Source organism: Tachypleus tridentatus, chromosome 6 (assembly GCF_004210375.1).
Source record: "Tachypleus tridentatus isolate NWPU-2018 chromosome 6, ASM421037v1, whole genome shotgun sequence".
Lineage (NCBI taxonomy): Eukaryota > Metazoa > Arthropoda > Merostomata > Xiphosura > Limulidae > Tachypleus > Tachypleus tridentatus.
In genome coordinates, this window is record NC_134830.1 from 5101850 (window position 1) to 5123968 (window position 22119).

At 35.8% G+C, this 22119-nt stretch overlaps 1 protein-coding gene across 1 annotated transcript in view; it reads left to right on the forward strand.

The window, feature by feature from the left end:
* LOC143251871 (ras-related protein Rab-4B-like) overlaps nucleotides 1-22119 on the forward strand; it is a 45093-nt gene that overhangs the window by 17506 nt on the left and 5468 nt on the right. Inside the window, exons 5-6 of the mRNA XM_076503178.1 lie at nucleotides 14799-14953; nucleotides 16109-16204. Coding sequence (XP_076359293.1) covers nucleotides 14799-14953; nucleotides 16109-16204 — 251 coding nt within the window. The remainder of the gene's footprint in view (nucleotides 1-14798; nucleotides 14954-16108; nucleotides 16205-22119) is intronic.

Sequence of the window (22119 nt, forward strand, 5' to 3'; positions counted from 1 at the left end):
AAGTGGAATATGTTGGGACATAGCTAGCATTAGGGTATTACTTCACAAGCTACAACTTGAAGACAAACAGCAAAGTGGAATATGTTGGGACATAGCTAGCATTAGGGTATTACTCACAAGCTACAACTTGAAGACAAACAGCAAAGTGGAATATGTTGGGACATAGCTAGCATTAGGGTATTACTTCACAAGCTACAACTTGAAGACAAACAGCAAAGTGGAATATGTTGGGACATAGCTAGCATTAGGGTATTACTTCACAAGCTACAACTTGAAGACAAACAGCAAAGTGGAATATGTTGGGACATAGCTAGCATTAGGGTATTACTTCACAAGCTACAACTTGAAGACAAACAGCAAAGTGGAATATGTTGGGACATAGCTAGCATTAGGGTATTACTTCACAAGCTACAACTTGAAGACAAACAGCAAAGTGGAATATGTTGGGACATAGCTAGCATTGAAGACAAACAGCAAAGTGGAATATGTTGGGACATAGCTAGCATTAGGGTATTACTCACAAGCTACAACTTGAAGACAAACAGCAAAGTGGAATATGTTGGGACATAGCTAGCATTAGGGTATTACTTCACAAGCTACAACTTGAAGACAAACAGCAAAGTGGAATATGTTGGGACATAGCTAGCATTAGGGTATTACTTCACAAGCTACAACTTGAAGACAAACAGCAAAGTGGAATATGTTGGGACATAGCTAGCATTAGGGTATTACTCACAAGCTACAACTTGAAGACAAACAGCAAAGTGGAATATGTTGGGACATAGCTAGCATTAGGGTATTACTTCACAAGCTACAACTTGAAGACAAACAGCAAAGTGGAATATGTTGGGACATAGCTAGCATTAGGGTATTACTTCACAAGCTACAACTTGAAGACAAACAGCAAAGTGGAATATGTTGGGACATAGCTAGCATTAGGGTATTACTTCACAAGCTACAACTTGAAGACAAACAGCAAAGTGGAATATGTTGGGACATAGCTAGCATTAGGGTATTACTCACAAGCTACAACTTGAAGACAAACAGCAAAGTGGAATATGTTGGGACATAGCTAGCATTAGGGTATTACTTCACAAGCTACAACTTGAAGACAAACAGCAAAGTGGAATATGTTGGGACATAGCTAGCATTAGGGTATTACTCACAAGCTACAACTTGAAGACAAACAGCAAAGTGGAATATGTTGGGACATAGCTAGCATTAGGGTATTACTTCACAAGCTACAACTTGAAGACAAACAGCAAAGTGGAATATGTTGGGACATAGCTAGCATTAGGGTATTACTTCACAAGCTACAACTTGAAGACAAACAGCAAAGTGGAATATGTTGGGACATAGCTAGCATTAGGGTATTACTTCACAAGCTACAACTTGAAGACAAACAGCAAAGTGGAATATGTTGGGACATAGCTAGCATTAGGGTATTACTTCACAAGCTACAACTTGAAGACAAACAGCAAAGTGGAATATGTTGGGACATAGCTAGCATTAGGGTATTACTTCACAAGCTACAACTTGAAGACAAACAGCAAAGTGGAATATGTTGGGACATAGCTAGCATTAGGGTATTACTTCACAAGCTACAACTTGAAGACAAACAGCAAAGTGGAATATGTTGGGACATAGCTAGCATTAGGGTATTACTTCACAAGCTACAACTTGAAGACAAACAGCAAAGTGGAATATGTTGGGACATAGCTAGCATTAGGGTATTACTTCACAAGCTACAACTTGAAGACAAACAGCAAAGTGGAATATGTTGGGACATAGCTAGCATTAGGGTATTACTTCACAAGCTACAACTTGAAGACAAACAGCAAAGTGGAATATGTTGGGACATAGCTAGCATTAGGGTATTACTTCACAAGCTACAACTTGAAGACAAACAGCAAAGTGGAATATGTTGGGACATAGCTAGCATTAGGGTATTACTCACAAGCTACAACTTGAAGACAAACAGCAAAGTGGAATATGTTGGGACATAGCTAGCATTAGGGTATTACTTCACAAGCTACAACTTGAAGACAAACAGCAAAGTGGAATATGTTGGGACATAGCTAGCATTAGGGTATTACTTCACAAGCTACAACTTGAAGACAAACAGCAAAGTGGAATATGTTGGGACATAGCTAGCATTAGGGTATTACTTCACAAGCTACAACTTGAAGACAAACAGCAAAGTGGAATATGTTGGGACATAGCTAGCATTAGGGTATTACTTCACAAGCTACAACTTGAAGACAAACAGCAAAGTGGAATATGTTGGGACATAGCTAGCATTAGGGTATTACTTCACAAGCTACAACTTGAAGACAAACAGCAAAGTGGAATATGTTGGGACATAGCTAGCATTAGGGTATTACTCACAAGCTACAACTTGAAGACAAACAGCAAAGTGGAATATGTTGGGACATAGCTAGCATTAGGGTATTACTTCACAAGCTACAACTTGAAGACAAACAGCAAAGTGGAATATGTTGGGACATAGCTAGCATTAGGGTATTACTTCACAAGCTACAACTTGAAGACAAACAGCAAAGTGGAATATGTTGGGACATAGCTAGCATTAGGGTATTACTCACAAGCTACAACTTGAAGACAAACAGCAAAGTGGAATATGTTGGGACATAGCTAGCATTAGGGTATTACTTCACAAGCTACAACTTGAAGACAAACAGCAAAGTGGAATATGTTGGGACATAGCTAGCATTAGGGTATTACTTCACAAGCTACAACTTGAAGACAAACAGCAAAGTGGAATATGTTGGGACATAGCTAGCATTAGGGTATTACTTCACAAGCTACAACTTGAAGACAAACAGCAAAGTGCAAAGTGGAATATAGTTGGGACATAGCTAGCATTATGTTGGGTAGCTAGCATTAGGGTATTCACAAGCTACAACTTGAAGACAAACAGCAAAGTGGAATATGTTGGGACATAGCTAGCATTAGGGTATTACTTCACAAGCTACAACTTGAAGACAAACAGCAAAGTGGAATATGTTGGGACATAGCTAGCATTAGGGTATTACTTCACAAGCTACAACTTGAAGACAAACAGCAAAGTGGAATATGTTGGGACATAGCTAGCATTAGGGTATTACTTCACAAGCTACAACTTGAAGACAAACAGCAAAGTGGAATATGTTGGGACATAGCTAGCATTAGGGTATTACTTCACAAGCTACAACTTGAAGACAAACAGCAAAGTGGAATATGTTGGGACATAGCTAGCATTAGGGTATTACTTCACAAGCTACAACTTGAAGACAAACAGCAAAGTGGAATATGTTGGGACATAGCTAGCATTAGGGTATTACTTCACAAGCTACAACTTGAAGACAAACAGCAAAGTGGAATATGTTGGGACATAGCTAGCATTAGGGTATTACTTCACAAGCTACAACTTGAAGACAAACAGCAAAGTGGAATATGTTGGGACATAGCTAGCATTAGGGTATTACTTCACAAGCTACAACTTGAAGACAAACAGCAAAGTGGAATATGTTGGGACATAGCTAGCATTAGGGTATTACTTCACAAGCTACAACTTGAAGACAAACAGCAAAGTGGAATATGTTGGGACATAGCTAGCATTAGGGTATTACTTCACAAGCTACAACTTGAAGACAAACAGCAAAGTGGAATATGTTGGGACATAGCTAGCATTAGGGTATTACTTCACAAGCTACAACTTGAAGACAAACAGCAAAGTGGAATATGTTGGGACATAGCTAGCATTAGGGTATTACTTCACAAGCTACAACTTGAAGACAAACAGCAAAGTGGAATATGTTGGGACATAGCTAGCATTAGGGTATTACTTCACAAGCTACAACTTGAAGACAAACAGCAAAGTGGAATATGTTGGGACATAGCTAGCATTAGGGTATTACTTCACAAGCTACAACTTGAAGACAAACAGCAAAGTGGAATATGTTGGGACATAGCTAGCATTAGGGTATTACTTCACAAGCTACAACTTGAAGACAAACAGCAAAGTGGAATATGTTGGGACATAGCTAGCATTAGGGTATTACTTCACAAGCTACAACTTGAAGACAAACAGCAAAGTGGAATATGTTGGGACATAGCTAGCATTAGGGTATTACTTCACAAGCTACAACTTGAAGACAAACAGCAAAGTGGAATATGTTGGGACATAGCTAGCATTAGGGTATTACTTCACAAGCTACAACTTGAAGACAAACAGCAAAGTGGAATATGTTGGGACATAGCTAGCATTAGGGTATTACTTCACAAGCTACAACTTGAAGACAAACAGCAAAGTGGAATATGTTGGGACATAGCTAGCATTAGGGTATTACTTCACAAGCTACAACTTGAAGACAAACAGCAAAGTGGAATATGTTGGGACATAGCTAGCATTAGGGTATTACTTCACAAGCTACAACTTGAAGACAAACAGCAAAGTGGAATATGTTGGGACATAGCTAGCATTAGGGTATTACTTCACAAGCTACAACTTGAAGACAAACAGCAAAGTGGAATATGTTGGGACATAGCTAGCATTAGGGTATTACTTCACAAGCTACAACTTGAAGACAAACAGCAAAGTGGAATATGTTGGGACATAGCTAGCATTAGGGTATTACTTCACAAGCTACAACTTGAAGACAAACAGCAAAGTGGAATATGTTGGGACATAGCTAGCATTAGGGTATTACTTCACAAGCTACAACTTGAAGACAAACAGCAAAGTGGAATATGTTGGGACATAGCTAGCATTAGGGTATTACTTCACAAGCTACAACTTGAAGACAAACAGCAAAGTGGAATATGTTGGGACATAGCTAGCATTAGGGTATTACTTCACAAGCTACAACTTGAAGACAAACAGCAAAGTGGAATATGTTGGGACATAGCTAGCATTAGGGTATTACTTCACAAGCTACAACTTGAAGACAAACAGCAAAGTGGAATATGTTGGGACATAGCTAGCATTAGGGTATTACTTCACAAGCTACAACTTGAAGACAAACAGCAAAGTGGAATATGTTGGGACATAGCTAGCATTAGGGTATTACTTCACAAGCTACAACTTGAAGACAAACAGCAAAGTGGAATATGTTGGGACATAGCTAGCATTAGGGTATTACTTCACAAGCTACAACTTGAAGACAAACAGCAAAGTGGAATATGTTGGGACATAGCTAGCATTAGGGTATTACTTCACAAGCTACAACTTGAAGACAAACAGCAAAGTGGAATATGTTGGGACATAGCTAGCATTAGGGTATTACTTCACAAGCTACAACTTGAAGACAAACAGCAAAGTGGAATATGTTGGGACATAGCTAGCATTAGGGTATTACTTCACAAGCTACAACTTGAAGACAAACAGCAAAGTGGAATATGTTGGGACATAGCTAGCATTAGGGTATTACTTCACAAGCTACAACTTGAAGACAAACAGCAAAGTGGAATATGTTGGGACATAGCTAGCATTAGGGTATTACTTCACAAGCTACAACTTGAAGACAAACAGCAAAGTGGAATATGTTGGGACATAGCTAGCATTAGGGTATTACTTCACAAGCTACAACTTGAAGACAAACAGCAAAGTGGAATATGTTGGGACATAGCTAGCATTAGGGTATTACTTCACAAGCTACAACTTGAAGACAAACAGCAAAGTGGAATATGTTGGGACATAGCTAGCATTAGGGTATTACTTCACAAGCTACAACTTGAAGACAAACAGCAAAGTGGAATATGTTGGGACATAGCTAGCATTAGGGTATTACTTCACAAGCTACAACTTGAAGACAAACAGCAAAGTGGAATATGTTGGGACATAGCTAGCATTAGGGTATTACTTCACAAGCTACAACTTGAAGACAAACAGCAAAGTGGAATATGTTGGGACATAGCTAGCATTAGGGTATTACTTCACAAGCTACAACTTGAAGACAAACAGCAAAGTGGAATATGTTGGGACATAGCTAGCATTAGGGTATTACTTCACAAGCTACAACTTGAAGACAAACAGCAAAGTGGAATATGTTGGGACATAGCTAGCATTAGGGTATTACTTCACAAGCTACAACTTGAAGACAAACAGCAAAGTGGAATATGTTGGGACATAGCTAGCATTAGGGTATTACTTCACAAGCTACAACTTGAAGACAAACAGCAAAGTGGAATATGTTGGGACATAGCTAGCATTAGGGTATTACTTCACAAGCTACAACTTGAAGACAAACAGCAAAGTGGAATATGTTGGGACATAGCTAGCATTAGGGTATTACTTCACAAGCTACAACTTGAAGACAAACAGCAAAGTGGAATATGTTGGGACATAGCTAGCATTAGGGTATTACATCAAAGTGGAATATGTTCACAAGCTACAACTTGAAGACAAACAGCAAAGTGGAATATGTTGGGACATAGCTAGCATTAGGGTATTACTTCACAAGCTACAACTTGAAGACAAACAGCAAAGTGGAATATGTTGGGACATAGCTAGCATTAGGGTATTACTTCACAAGCTACAACTTGAAGACAAACAGCAAAGTGGAATATGTTGGGACATAGCTAGCATTAGGGTATTACTTCACAAGCTACAACTTGAAGACAAACAGCAAAGTGGAATATGTTGGGACATAGCTAGCATTAGGGTATTACTTCACAAGCTACAACTTGAAGACAAACAGCAAAGTGGAATATGTTGGGACATAGCTAGCATTAGGGTATTACTTCACAAGCTACAACTTGAAGACAAACAGCAAAGTGGAATATGTTGGGACATAGCTAGCATTAGGGTATTACTTCACAAGCTACAACTTGAAGACAAACAGCAAAGTGGAATATGTTGGGACATAGCTAGCATTAGGGTATTACTTCACAAGCTACAACTTGAAGACAAACAGCAAAGTGGAATATGTTGGGACATAGCTAGCATTAGGGTATTACTTCACAAGCTACAACTTGAAGACAAACAGCAAAGTGGAATATGTTGGGACATAGCTAGCATTAGGGTATTACTTCACAAGCTACAACTTGAAGACAAACAGCAAAGTGGAATATGTTGGGACATAGCTAGCATTAGGGTATTACTTCACAAGCTACAACTTGAAGACAAACAGCAAAGTGGAATATGTTGGGACATAGCTAGCATTAGGGTATTACTTCACAAGCTACAACTTGAAGACAAACAGCAAAGTGGAATATGTTGGGACATAGCTAGCATTAGGTATTACTTCACAAGCTACAACTTGAAGACAAACAGCAAAGTGGAATATGTTGGGACATAGCTAGCATTAGGGTATTACTCACAAGCTACAACTTGAAGACAAACAGCAAAGTGGAATATGTTGGGACATAGCTAGCATTAGGGTATTACTTCACAAGCTACAACTTGAAGACAAACAGCAAAGTGGAATATGTTGGGACATAGCTAGCATTAGGGTATTACTTCACAAGCTACAACTTGAAGACAAACAGCAAAGTGGAATATGTTGGGACATAGCTAGCATTAGGGTATTACTTCACAAGCTACAACTTGAAGACAAACAGCAAAGTGGAATATGTTGGGACATAGCTAGCATTAGGGTATTACTTCACAAGCTACAACTTGAAGACAAACAGCAAAGTGGAATATGTTGGGACATAGCTAGCATTAGGGTATTACTTCACAAGCTACAACTTGAAGACAAACAGCAAAGTGGAATATGTTGGGACATAGCTAGCATTAGGGTATTACTTCACAAGCTACAACTTGAAGACAAACAGCAAAGTGGAATATGTTGGGACATAGCTAGCATTAGGGTATTACTTCACAAGCTACAACTTGAAGACAAACAGCAAAGTGGAATATGTTGGGACATAGCTAGCATTAGGGTATTACTTCACAAGCTACAACTTGAAGACAAACAGCAAAGTGGAATATGTTGGGACATAGCTAGCATTAGGGTATTACTTCACAAGCTACAACTTGAAGACAAACAGCAAAGTGGAATATGTTGGGACATAGCTAGCATTAGGGTATTACTTCACAAGCTACAACTTGAAGACAAACAGCAAAGTGGAATATGTTGGGACATAGCTAGCATTAGGGTATTACTTCACAAGCTACAACTTGAAGACAAACAGCAAAGTGGAATATGTTGGGACATAGCTAGCATTAGGGTATTACTTCACAAGCTACAACTTGAAGACAAACAGCAAAGTGGAATATGTTGGGACATAGCTAGCATTAGGGTATTACTTCACAAGCTACAACTTGAAGACAAACAGCAAAGTGGAATATGTTGGGACATAGCTAGCATTAGGGTATTACTTCACAAGCTACAACTTGAAGACAAACATCAAAGTGGAATATGTTGGGACATAGCTAGCATTAGGGTATTAATTTACAAGCTACAACTTGAAGACAAACAGCAAAGTGGAGTATGTTGCGACATAGCTAGCATTAGTGTATTACTTCACAAGCTACAACTTGAAGACAAACAGCAAAGTGGAATATGTTGGGACATAGCTAGCATTAGGGTATTACTTCACAAGCTACAACTTGAAGACAAACAGCAAAGTGGAATATGTTGGGACATAGCTAGCATTAGTGTATTACTTCACAAGCTACAACTTGAAGACAAACAGCAAAGTGGAATATGTTGGGACATAGCTAGCATTAGTGTATTACTTCACAAGCTACAACTTGAAGACAAACAGCAAAGTGGAATATGTTGGGACATAGCTAGCATTAGGGTATTACTTCACAAGCTACAACTTGAAGACAAACAGCAAAGTGGAATATGTTGGGACATAGCTAGCATTAGGGTATTACTTCACAAGCTACAACTTGAAGACAAACAGCAAAGTGGAATATGTTGGGACATAGCTAGCATTAGGGTATTACTTCACAAGCTACAACTTGAAGACAAACATCAAAGTGGAATATGTTGGGACATAGCTAGCATTAGGGTATTACTTCACAAGCTACAACTTGAAGACAAACAGCAAAGTGGAATATGTTGGGACATAGCTAGCATTAGTGTATTACTTCACAAGCTACAACTTGAAGACAAACAGCAAAGTGGAATATGTTGGGACATAGCTAGCATTAGGGTATTACTTCACAAGCTACAACTTGAAGACAAACAGCAAAGTGGAATATGTTGGGACATAGCTAGCATTAGGGTATTACTTCACAAGCTACAACTTGAAGACAAACAGCAAAGTGGAATATGTTTGGACATAGCTAGCATTAGGGTATTACTTCACAAGCTACAACTTGAAGACAAACAGAAAAGTGGAATATGTTGGGACATAGTTAGCATTAGGTGTATTAATTCACAAGCTACAACTTGAAGACAAACAGCAAAGTGGAATATGTTGGGACATAGCTAGCATTAGGGTTTAATTTACAAGCTACAACTTGAAGACAAACAGCAAAGTGGAATATGTTGGGACATATGTAGCATTAGGGTATTACTTCACAAGCTACAACTTGAAGACAAACATCAAAGTGGAATGTGTTGGAACATAGCTAGCATTAGGGTATTACTTCACAACCACTAACTTGAAGACAAACAGCAAAGTGGAATATGTTGGGACATAGCTAGCATTAGGGTATTACTTCACAACAACAGCAAAGTGGAATATGTTGGGACATAGCTACAACTTGAAGACAAACAGCAAAGTGGAATATGTTGGGACATAGCTAGCATTAGGGTATTACTTCACAAGCTACAACTTGAAGACAAACAGCAAAGTGGAATATGTTGGGACATAGCTAGCATTAGGGTATTACTTCACAAGCTACAACTTGAAGACAAACAGCAAAGTGGAATATGTTGGGACATAGCTAGCATTAGGGTATTACTTCACAAGCTACAACTTGAAGACAAACAGCAAAGTGGAATATGTTGGGACATAGCTAGCATTAGGGTATTACTTCACAAGCTACAACTTGAAGACAAACATCAAAGTGGATTATGTTGGGACATAGTTAGCATTAGGGTTTAATTTACAAGCTACAACTTGAAGACAAACAGGAAAGTGGAATATGTTGGGACATAGCTAACATTAGTGTATTACTGTATTACTTCATAAGCTACAACTTGAAGACAAACAGCAAAGTGGAATATGTTGGGACATAGTTAGCATTAGGGTATTACTTCACAAGCTACAACTTGAAGACAAACAGCAAAGTGGAATATGTTGGGACATAGCTAGCATTAGGATATTGCTCCACAAGCTACAACTTGAAGACAAACATCAAAGTGGAATATGTTGGGACATAGCTAGCATTAGTGTATTACTTCACAAGCTACAACTTGAAGACAAACAGCAAAGTGGAATATGTTGGGACATAGCTAGCATTAGGGTATTACTTCACAAGCTACAACTTGAAGACAAACAGCAAAGTGGAATATGTTGGGACATAGCTAGCATTAGGGTATTACTTCACAAGCTACAACTTGAAGACAAACAGCAAAGTGGAATATGTTGGGACATAGCTAGCATTAGGGTATTACTTCACAAGCTACAACTTGAAGACAAACAGCAAAGTGGAATATGTTGGGACATAGCTAGCATTAGGGTGTTATTTCACAAGCTACAACTTGAAGACAAACAGCAAAGTGGAATATGTTGGGACATAGCTAGCATTAGGGCATTACTTCACAAGCTACAATTTGAAGACAAACAGCAAAGTGGAATATGTTGGGACATAGCTAGCATTAGGGTATTACTTCACAAGCTACAACTTGAAGACAAACAGCAAAGTGGAATATGTTGGGACATAGCTAGCATTAGGGTATTACTTCACAAGCTACAACTTGAAGACAAACAGCAAAGTGGAATATGTTGGGACATAGCTAGCATTAGGGTGTTATTTCACAAGCTACAACTTGAAGACAAACAGCAAAGTGGAATATGTTGGGACATAGCTAGCATTAGGGTGTTACTTCACAAGCTACAACTTGAAGACAAACAGCAAAGTGGAATATGTTGGGACATAGCTAGCATTAGGGTGTTATTTCACAAGCTACAACTTGAAGACAAACAGCAAAGTGGAATATGTTGGGACATAGCTAGCATTAGGGTATTACTTCACAAGCTACAACTTGAAGACAAACAGCAAAATGGAATATGTTGGGACATAGCTAGCATTAGGGTATTACTTCACAAGCTACAACTTGAAGACAAACAGCAAAGTGGAATATGTTGGGACATAGGTAGCATTAGGGTATTACTTCACAAGCTACAACTTGAAGACAAACATCAAAGTGGAATATGTTGGGACATAGGTAGCATTAGGGTATTACTTCACAAGCTACAACTTGAAGACAAACATCAAAGTGGAATATGTTGGGACATAGCTAGCATTAGGGTATTAATTTACAAGCTACAACTTGAAGACAAACAGCAAAGTGGAGTATGTTGCGACATAGCTAGCATTAGTGTATTACTTCACAAGCTACAACTTGAAGACAAACAGCAAAGTGGAATATGTTGGGACATAGCTAGCATTAGGGTATTACTTCACAAGCTACAACTTGAAGACAAACAGCAAAGTGGAATATGTTGGGACATAGCTAGCATTAGGGTATTACTTCACAAGCTACAACTTGAAGACAAACAGCAAAGTGGAATATGTTGGGACATAGCTAGCATTAGGGTATTACTTCACAAGCTACAACTTGAAGACAAACAGCAAAGTGGAATATGTTGGGACATAGCTAGCATTAGGGTATTACTTCACAAGCTACAACTTGAAGACAAACAGCAAAGTGGAATATGTTGGGACATAGCTAGCATTAGTGTATTACTTCACAAGCTACAACTTGAAGACAAACAGCAAAGTGGAATATGTTGGGACATAGCTAGCATTAGTGTATTACTTCACAAGCTACAACTTGAAGACAAACAGCAAAGTGGAATATGTTGGGACATAGCTAGCATTAGGGTATTACTTCACAAGCTACAACTTGAAGACAAACATCAAAGTGGAATATGTTGGGACATAGCTAGCATTAGGGTATTAATTCACAAGCTACAACTTGAAGACAAACATCAAAGTGGAATATGTTGGGACATAGCTAGCATTAGGGTATTACTTCACAAGCTACAACTTGAAGACAAACATCAAAGTGGAATATGTTGGGACATAGCTAGCATTAGGGTATTAATTTACAAGCTACAACTTGAAGACAAACAGCAAAGTGGAGTATGTTGCGACATAGCTAGCATTAGTGTATTACTTCACAAGCTACAACTTGAAGACAAACAGCAAAGTGGAATATGTTGGGACATAGCTAGCATTAGGGTATTACTTCACAAGCTACAACTTGAAGACAAACAGCAAAGTGGAATATGTTGGGACATAGCTAGCATTAGGGTATTACTTCACAAGCTACAACTTGAAGACAAACAGCAAAGTGGAATATGTTGGGACATAGCTAGCATTAGGGTATTACTTCACAAGCTACAACTTGAAGACAAACATCAAAGTGGAATATGTTGGGACATAGCTAGCATTAGGGTATTACTTCACAAGCTACAACTTGAAGACAAACAGCAAAGTGGAATATGTTGGGACATAGCTAGCATTAGTGTATTACTTCACAAGCTACAACTTGAAGACAAACAGCAAAGTGGAATATGTTGGGACATAGCTAGCATTAGTGTATTACTTCACAAGCTACAACTTGAAGACAAACAGCAAAGTGGAATATGTTGGGACATAGCTAGCATTAGGGTATTACTTCACAAGCTACAACTTGAAGACAAACATCAAAGTGGAATATGTTGGGACATAGCTAGCATTAGGGTATTAATTCACAAGCTACAACTTGAAGACAAACAGCAAAGTGGAACATGTTGGGACATAGCTAGCATTAGGGTTTAATTTACAAGCTACAACTTGAAGACAAACAGCAAAGTGGAATATGTTGGGACATATGTAGCATTAGGGTATTACTTCACAAGCTACAACTTGAAGACAAACATCAAAGTGGAATATGTTGGGACATAGCTATCATTAGTGTATTACTTCACAAGCTACAACTTGAAGACAAACAGCAAAGTGGAATATGTTGGGACATAGCTAGCATTAGGGTATTACTTCACAAGCTACAACTTGAAGACAAACAGCAAAGTGGAATATGTTGGGACATAGCTAGCATTAGGGTATTACTTCACAAGCTACAACTTGAAGACAAACAGCAAAGTGGAATATGTTGGGACATAGCTAGCATTAGGGTATTACTTCACAAGCTAGAACTTGAAGACAAACAGCCAAGTGGAATATGTTGGAACATAGCTAGCATTAGGGTATTAATTCACAAGCTACAACTTGAAGACAAACAGCAAAGTGGAATATGTTGGGACATAGCTATCATTAGGGTATTAATTCACAAGCTACAACTTGAAGACAAACAGCAAAGTGGAATATGTTGGGACATAGCTAGCATTAGGGTATTACTTCAGAAGCTACAACTTGAAGACAAACAGCAAAGTGGAATATGTTGGGACATAGCTAGCATTAGGGTATTAATTCACAAGCTACAACTTGAAGACAAACAGCAAAGTGGAATATGTTGGAACATAGCTAGCATTAGGATATTACTTCACAAGCTACAACCTGAAGACAAACAGGAAAGTGGATTATGTTGGGACATAGCTAGCATTAGGGTTTAATTTACAAGCTACAACTTGAAGACAAACATCAAAGTGGAATATGTTGGGATATAGCTAGCATTAGCATATTACTTAACAAGCTACAACTTGAAGACAAACAGCAAAGTGGAATATGTTGGGACATAGCTAGCATTAGGGTATTACCTCACAAGCTACAACTTGAAGACAAACAGCAAAGTGGAATATGTTGGGACATAGCTAGCATTAGGGTATTACTTCACAAGCTACAACTTGAAGACAAACAGCAGTGTGGAATATGTTGGAACATAGCTAGCATTAGGGTATTAATTCACAAGCTACAACTTGAAGACAAACAGCAAAGTGGAATATGTTGGGACATAGCTAGCATTAGGGTATTACTTCACAAGCTACAACTTGAAGACAAACAGCAAAGTGGAATATGTTGGGACATAGCTAGCATTAGGGTATTACTTCACAAGCTACAACATGAAGACAAACAGCAAAGTGGAATATGTTGGGACATAGCTAGCATTAGGGTATTACTTCACAAGCTACAACTTGAAGACAAACATCAAAGTGGAATATGTTGGGACATAGCTAGCATTAGGGTTTAATTTACAAGTTTCACAAGTCCTCAGCCTATCTCATTTCTTAGTTGTACTTGCTATGCTTTAGCTTGTTCCTTTTCGTTGTGTATATGGGTTATGCATTTAGGTGCCCATTGTTAGAAGAGTATAGTTGTGGTTGTGAAATAAGAACCATTAAAAGTTTAATTATTCTGGTGTGGTTCTCAAATACTTGTGGAGACCAGCGGTCATTTTAAGTTAATTATCAGTACTGTGTGATATCTTGTACAGAACAAAATATAAGTGAAAAATAAGTTGTATCATTTAATTAAACCCAAATGTAAAAATGAAAAAGTCTGGTATTCACATGTAAAATTTATATCTAAGCTTATTAAATAAAACAAATTGGATTTACAGTTAATTCTAGGCCTAGCATTTATACTTGTTTCAAATTATTTGTGTAGTGATTTTATTGGTCAGCCAAAATTACCCTAGCAATTTAGTAAAAAAAAAATTATTTTAATGCTAAACATGTTACAGTGGGCTTATCATACCTATCTTCTTCTCTTCTACTTTATTTGGCAGCCGAGAAACCTACAATGCCTTGACAAACTGGTTGACTGATGCTAGAACGTTAGCCAGTCCTAACATAATAATCCTTCTAGCTGGGAACAAAAAGGACCTGGAGGATGACCGTGAAGTGAATTTTCTTGAAGCCAGTCGGTTTGCTCAAGAAAATGGTTTGTGTTTTAAATGTTTGTTTTTAGTCTTCTCATTTAATAACCACTTTGGTTTAGTTAAAGAATAATCACTTTAGATTCTAATTGTTTTCAGGTTAGTTACTGAAAGATATTATATCACAGATATTATTATCTACAGAAGTGAAGTTTACATGTTTGGTATTTAAAAAGAACCATTAATGCCAGTATATTGCTGAAACCATTGAAACTATCAGGTAACTGATAAAATGTGTTCTCATAATTTTACCACATTTTTTTTACTCTAATATTTTTGTAATTCATTGCATCTATTTACTATAAATCTTCTGATTTTATTACACTTTACAAACCTTAACCTGTCTGTTGACTGTTGAAATACCAAACTTCCATCTGTATTTATCCTACAAACCTTAAGCTGTCTGTTGACTGTTGAAATACCAAACTTCCATCTGTATTTATCCTACAAACCTTAAGCTATCTGTTGACTGTTGAAATACCAAACTTCCATCTGTATTTATCCTACAAACCTTAAGCTGTCTGTTGACTATTGAAATACCAAACTTCCATCTGTATTTATCCTACAAACCTTAAGCTATCTGTTGATTGTTGAAATACAAAACTTCCATCTGTATTTATCCTACAAACCTTAAGCTGTCTGTTGACTGTTGAAATACCAAACTTCCATCTGTATTTATCCTACAAACCTTAAGCTGTCTGTTGACTGTTGAAATACCAAACTTCCATCTGTACTTGTCCTACAAACTGCTGTGTGTTGACTGTTGAAATACCAAACTTCCATCTGTATTTATCCTTCAAACCTTAAGCTATCTGTTGACTGTTGAAATACAAAACATTCACCTAAATTTGTATTACATACTTTAAGCAGTCTTTTGGTTGTTGAAATATAGAACTTTGTATTACCTACTTTAGCAGTGTATTGGCTGTATAAATGAGTTACTTTCAAGTATATTTATATTATATACTTAAGCAGTCTGTTGATTGTGTAATACAATACTCACACCTGTAATTATACACACTTCTTTATCATTCTCTGATTATTTCAAACTCTTACATTTAATTATGAATTTGTTAGCAATGAACTAGATTATCTGTATTTGTGTAGAAATTGTCTGGAGGGCTCCACAGCTGTATATGTTTCTAATTTGTTTTTATTAGAATTGATTTTTTTGGAAACAAGTGCTTTGACAGGAGAAAATGTGGAAGAAGCCTTTTTGAAGTGTGCCAAGTCAATATTAGCAAAAATTGAAATAGGTAAGATGTACAAGTCCACTTTAGAATCATTAGTAAGAATTCATGTTTCTTTTGGTTTAGCTTAAATATGTTTTCTCATCTTACATTTTCATTCACTTGACTAAAAGATAGTAAACTTGGAAAATCTTCTGTTCTGCCAAATTTAACAACACATTTTCTAACATTAGTGTATATTCTACAGCTTACAACCTCACACTTTATAAACCAGATGTAACACATTGCTGGCATGAAATGGACCACGGTATCACAAAACAATAAAAAGGAAATATGGTAATATTAACAGTTCTTGATAAAATGTTCCATTGAATGAACCACGCTCATGGTAATATTAACAGTTCTTGGTAAAATGTTGTGTTGAATGAACCATGCTGATGGTAATATTAACAGTTCTTGATAAAATGTTGCATTGAATGAACCACGCTGATGGTAATATTAACAGTTCTTGGTAAAATGTTGCATTGAATGAACCACGCTGATGGTAATATTAACAGTTCTTGGTAAAATGTTGTGTTGAATGAACCATGCTGATGGTAATATTAACAGTTGTTGATAAAATGTTGCATTGAATGAACCACGCTGATGGTAATATTAACAGTTCTTGGTAAAATATTGTATTGAATGAACCACGCTGATGGTAATATTAACAGTTCTTGGTAAAATGTTGTGTTGAATGAACCATGCTGATGGTAATATTAACAGTTGTTGATAAAATGTTGCATTGAATGAACCACGCTGATGGTAATATTAACAGTTCTTGGTAAAATATTGTATTGAATGAACCACGTTGACGGTAATATTAACAGTTCTTGGTAAAATGTTGTGTTGAATGAACCATGCTGATGGTAATATTAACAGTTGTTGATAAAATGTTGCATTGAATGAACCACGCTGATGGTAATATTAACAGTTCTTGGTAAAATATTGTATTGAATGAACCACGCTGATGGTAATATTAACAGTTCTTGGTAAAATATTGTATTGAATGAACCACGTTGATGGTAATATTAACAGTTCTTGGTAAAATGTTGTGTTGAATGAACCATGCTGATGGTAATATTAACAGTTGTTGATAAAATGTTGCATTGAATGAACCATGCTGATGGTAATATTAACAGTTCTTGGTAAAATATTGTATTGAATGAACCACGTTGACGGTAATATTAACAGTTCTTGGTAAAATGTTGTGTTGAATGAACCATGCTGATGGTAATATTAACAGTTCTTGGTAAAATATTGTATTGAATGAACCACATTGATGGTAATATTAACAGTTCTTGATAAAATGTTGCATTGAATGAACCACGCTGATGGTAATATTAACAGATCTTGGTAAAATATTGTATTGAATGAACCACGTTGATGGTAATATTAACAGTTCTTGATAAAATGTTGCATTGAATGAACCACCCTGATGGTAATATTAACAGTTCTTGGTAAAATATTGTATTGAATGAACCACGTTGATGGTAATATTAACAGTTCTTGGTAAAATGTTGTGTTGAATGAACCACGCTGATGGTAATATTAACAGTTCTTGATAAAATGTTGCATTGAATGAACCACGCTGATGGTAATATTAACAGTTCTTGGTAAAATATTGTATTGAATGAACCACGTTGATGGTAATATTAACAGTTCTTGATAAAATGTTGCATTGAATGAACCACGCTGATGGTAATATTAACAGTTCTTGGTAAAATATTGTATTGAATGAACCACGTTGATGGTAATATTAACAGTTCTTGATAAAATGTTGCATTGAATGAACCACGCTGATGGTAATATTAACAGTTCTTGATAAAATGTTGCATTGAATGAACCACGCTGATGGTAATATTAACAGTTCTTGGTAAAATGTTGCATTGAATGAACCACGCTGATGGTAATATTAACAGTTCTTGATAAAATGTTGCATTGAATGAACCACGCTGATGGTAATATTAACAGTTCTTGGTAAAATGTTGTGTTGAATGAACCATGCTGATGGTAATATTAACAGTTCTTGATAAAATGTTGCATTGAATGAACCACGCTGATGGTAATATTAACAGTTCTTGGTAAAATATTGTATTGAATGAACCACGTTGATGGTAATATTAACAGTTCTTGGTAAAATGTTGTGTTGAATGAACCATGCTGATGGTAATATTAACAGTTCTTGGTAAAATATTGTATTGAATGAACCACATTGATGGTAATATTAACAGTTCTTGATAAAATGTTGCATTGAATGAACCACGCTGATGGTAATATTAACAGATCTTGGTAAAATATTGTATTGAATGAACCACGTTGATGGTAATATTAACAGTTCTTGATAAAATGTTGCATTGAATGAACCACCCTGATGGTAATATTAACAGTTCTTGGTAAAATATTGTATTGAATGAACCACGTTGATGGTAATATTAACAGTTCTTGATAAAATGTTGCATTGAATGAACCACGCTGATGGTAATATTAACAGTTCTTGGTAAAATATTGTATTGAATGAACCACGTTGATGGTAATATTAACAGTTCTTGGTAAAATGTTGTGTTGAATGAACCACGCTGATGGTAATATTAACAGTTCTTGATAAAATGTTGCATTGAATGAACCACGCTGATGGTAATATTAACAGTTCTTGGTAAAATATTGTATTGAATGAACCACGTTGATGGTAATATTAACAGTTCTTGATAAAATGTTGCATTGAATGAACCACGCTGATGGTAATATTAACAGTTCTTGGTAAAATATTGTATTGAATGAACCACGTTGATGGTAATATTAACAGTTCTTGATAAAATGTTGCATTGAATGAACCACGTTGATGGTAATATTAACAGTTCTTGATAAAATGTTGCATTGAATGAACCACGCTGATGGTAATATTAATAATTCTTGGTAAAATGTTGCATTGAATGAACCATGTTGATGGTAATATTAACAGTTCTTGGTAAAATGTTGCATTGAATGAACCATGTTGATGGTAATATTAACAGTTCTTGGTAAAATGTTGTATTGAATGAACCATGTTGATGGTAATATTAACAGTTCTTGGTAAAATGTTGTATTGAATGAACCATGTTGATGGTAATATTAACAGTTCTTGGTAAAATGTTGTATTGAATGAACCATGTTGATGGTAATATTAACAGTTCTTGGTAAAATGTTGTATTGAATGAACCATGTTGATGGTAATATTAACAGTTCTTGATAAAATGTTGCATTGAATGAATCACGCTGATGGTAATATTAACAGTTCTTGGTAAAATATTGTATTGAATGAACCACATTGATGGTAATATTAACAGTTCTTGATAAAATGTTGTATTGAATGAACCACGCTGATGGTAATATTAACAGTTCTTGGTAAAATGTTGTATTGAATGAGCCATGTTGATGGTAATATTAACAGTTCTTGGTAAAATGTTCTATTGAATGAACCATGTTGATGGTAATATTAACAGTTCTTGGTAAAATGTTGTATTGAATGAACCAAGTTGATGGTAATATTAACAGTTCTTGATAAAATGTTGCATTGAATGAACCACGCTGATGGTAATATTAACAGTTCTTGGTAAAATCTTGTATTGAATGAACCACGTTGATGGTAATATTAACAGTTCTTGATAAAATGTTGCATTGAATGAACCACGCTGATGGTAATATTAACAGTTCTTGGTAAAATATTGTATTGAATGAACCACGCTGATGGTAATATTAACAATTCTTAGTAAAATGTTGCATTGAATGAACCATGTTGATGGTAATATTAACAGTTCTTGGTAAAATGTTGTATTGAATGAACCATGTTGATGGTAATATTAACAGTTCTTGGTAAAATGTTGTATTGAATGAACCATGTTGATGGTAATATTAACAGTTCTTGATAAAATGTTGAATTGAATGAACCATGTTGATGGTAATATTAACAGTTCTTGGTAAAATGTTGCATTGAATGAACCATGTTGATGGTAATATTAACAGTTCTTGGTAAAATGTTGTATTGAATGAACCATGTTGATGGTAATATTAACAGTTCTTGATAAAATGTTGAATTGAATGAACCATGTTGATGGTAATATTAACAGTTCTTGGTAAAATGTTGCATTGAATGAACCATGTTGATGGTAATATTAACAGTTCTTGGTAAAATGTTCTATTGAATGAACCATGTTGATGGTAATATTAACAGTTCTTGGTAAAATGTTGTATTGAATGAACCATGTTGATGGTAATATTAACAGTTCTTGGTAAAATGTTGTATTGAATGAACCATGTTGATGGTAATATTAACAGTTCTTGATAAAATGTTGCATTGAATGAACCACGCTGATGGTAATATTAACAGTTCTTGGTAAAATCTTGTATTGAATGAACCACGTTGATGGTAATATTAACAGTTCTTGATAAAATGTTGCATTGAATGAACCACGCTGATGGTAATATTAACAGTTCTTGGTAAAATCTTGTATTGAATGAACCACGTTGATGGTAATATTAACAGTTCTTGATAAAATGTTGCATTGAATGAACCACGCTGATGGTAATATTAACAGTTCTTGGTAAAATATTGTATTGAATGAACCACGTTGATGGTAATATTAACAGTTCTTGGTAAAGTGTTGTATTGAGTGAACCACGCTGATGGTAATATTAACAGTTCTTGGTAAAATATTGTATTGAATGAACCACGCTGATGGTAATATTAACAGTTCTTGGTAAAATGTTGCATTGAATAAACCATGTTGATGGTAATATTAACAGTTCTTGGTAAAATGTTGCATTGAATAAACCATGTTGATGGTAATATTAACAGTTCTTGGTAAAATGTTGTGTTGAATGAACCATGCTGATGGTAATATTAACAGTTCTTGATAAAATGTTGCATTGAATGAACCACGCTGATGGTAATATTAACAGTTCTTGGTAAAATATTGTATTGAATGAACCACGTTGATGGTAATATTAACAGTTCTTGGTAAAATGTTGTGTTGAATGAACCATGCTGATGGTAATATTAACAGTTCTTGGTAAAATATTGTATTGAATGAACCACATTGATGGTAATATTAACAGTTCTTGATAAAATGTTGCATTGAATGAACCACGCTGATGGTAATATTAACAGATCTTGGTAAAATATTGTATTGAATGAACCACGTTGATGGTAATATTAACAGTTCTTGATAAAATGTTGCATTGAATGAACCACCCTGATGGTAATATTAACAGTTCTTGGTAAAATATTGTATTGAATGAACCACGTTGATGGTAATATTAACAGTTCTTGATAAAATGTTGCATTGAATGAACCACGCTGATGGTAATATTAACAGTTCTTGGTAAAATATTGTATTGAATGAACCACGTTGATGGTAATATTAACAGTTCTTGGTAAAATGTTGTGTTGAATGAACCACGCTGATGGTAATATTAACAGTTCTTGATAAAATGTTGCATTGAATGAACCACGCTGATGGTAATATTAACAGTTCTTGGTAAAATATTGTATTGAATGAACCACGTTGATGGTAATATTAACAGTTCTTGATAAAATGTTGCATTGAATGAACCACGCTGATGGTAATATTAACAGTTCTTGGTAAAATATTGTATTGAATGAACCACGTTGATGGTAATATTAACAGTTCTTGATAAAATGTTGCATTGAATGAACCACGTTGATGGTAATATTAACAGTTCTTGATAAAATGTTGCATTGAATGAACCACGTTGATGGTAATATTAATAATTCTTGGTAAAATGTTGCATTGAATGAACCATGTTGATGGTAATATTAACAGTTCTTGGTAAAATGTTGCATTGAATGAACCATGTTGATGGTAATATTAACAGTTCTTGGTAAAATGTTGTATTGAATGAACCATGTTGATGGTAATATTAACAGTTCTTGGTAAAATGTT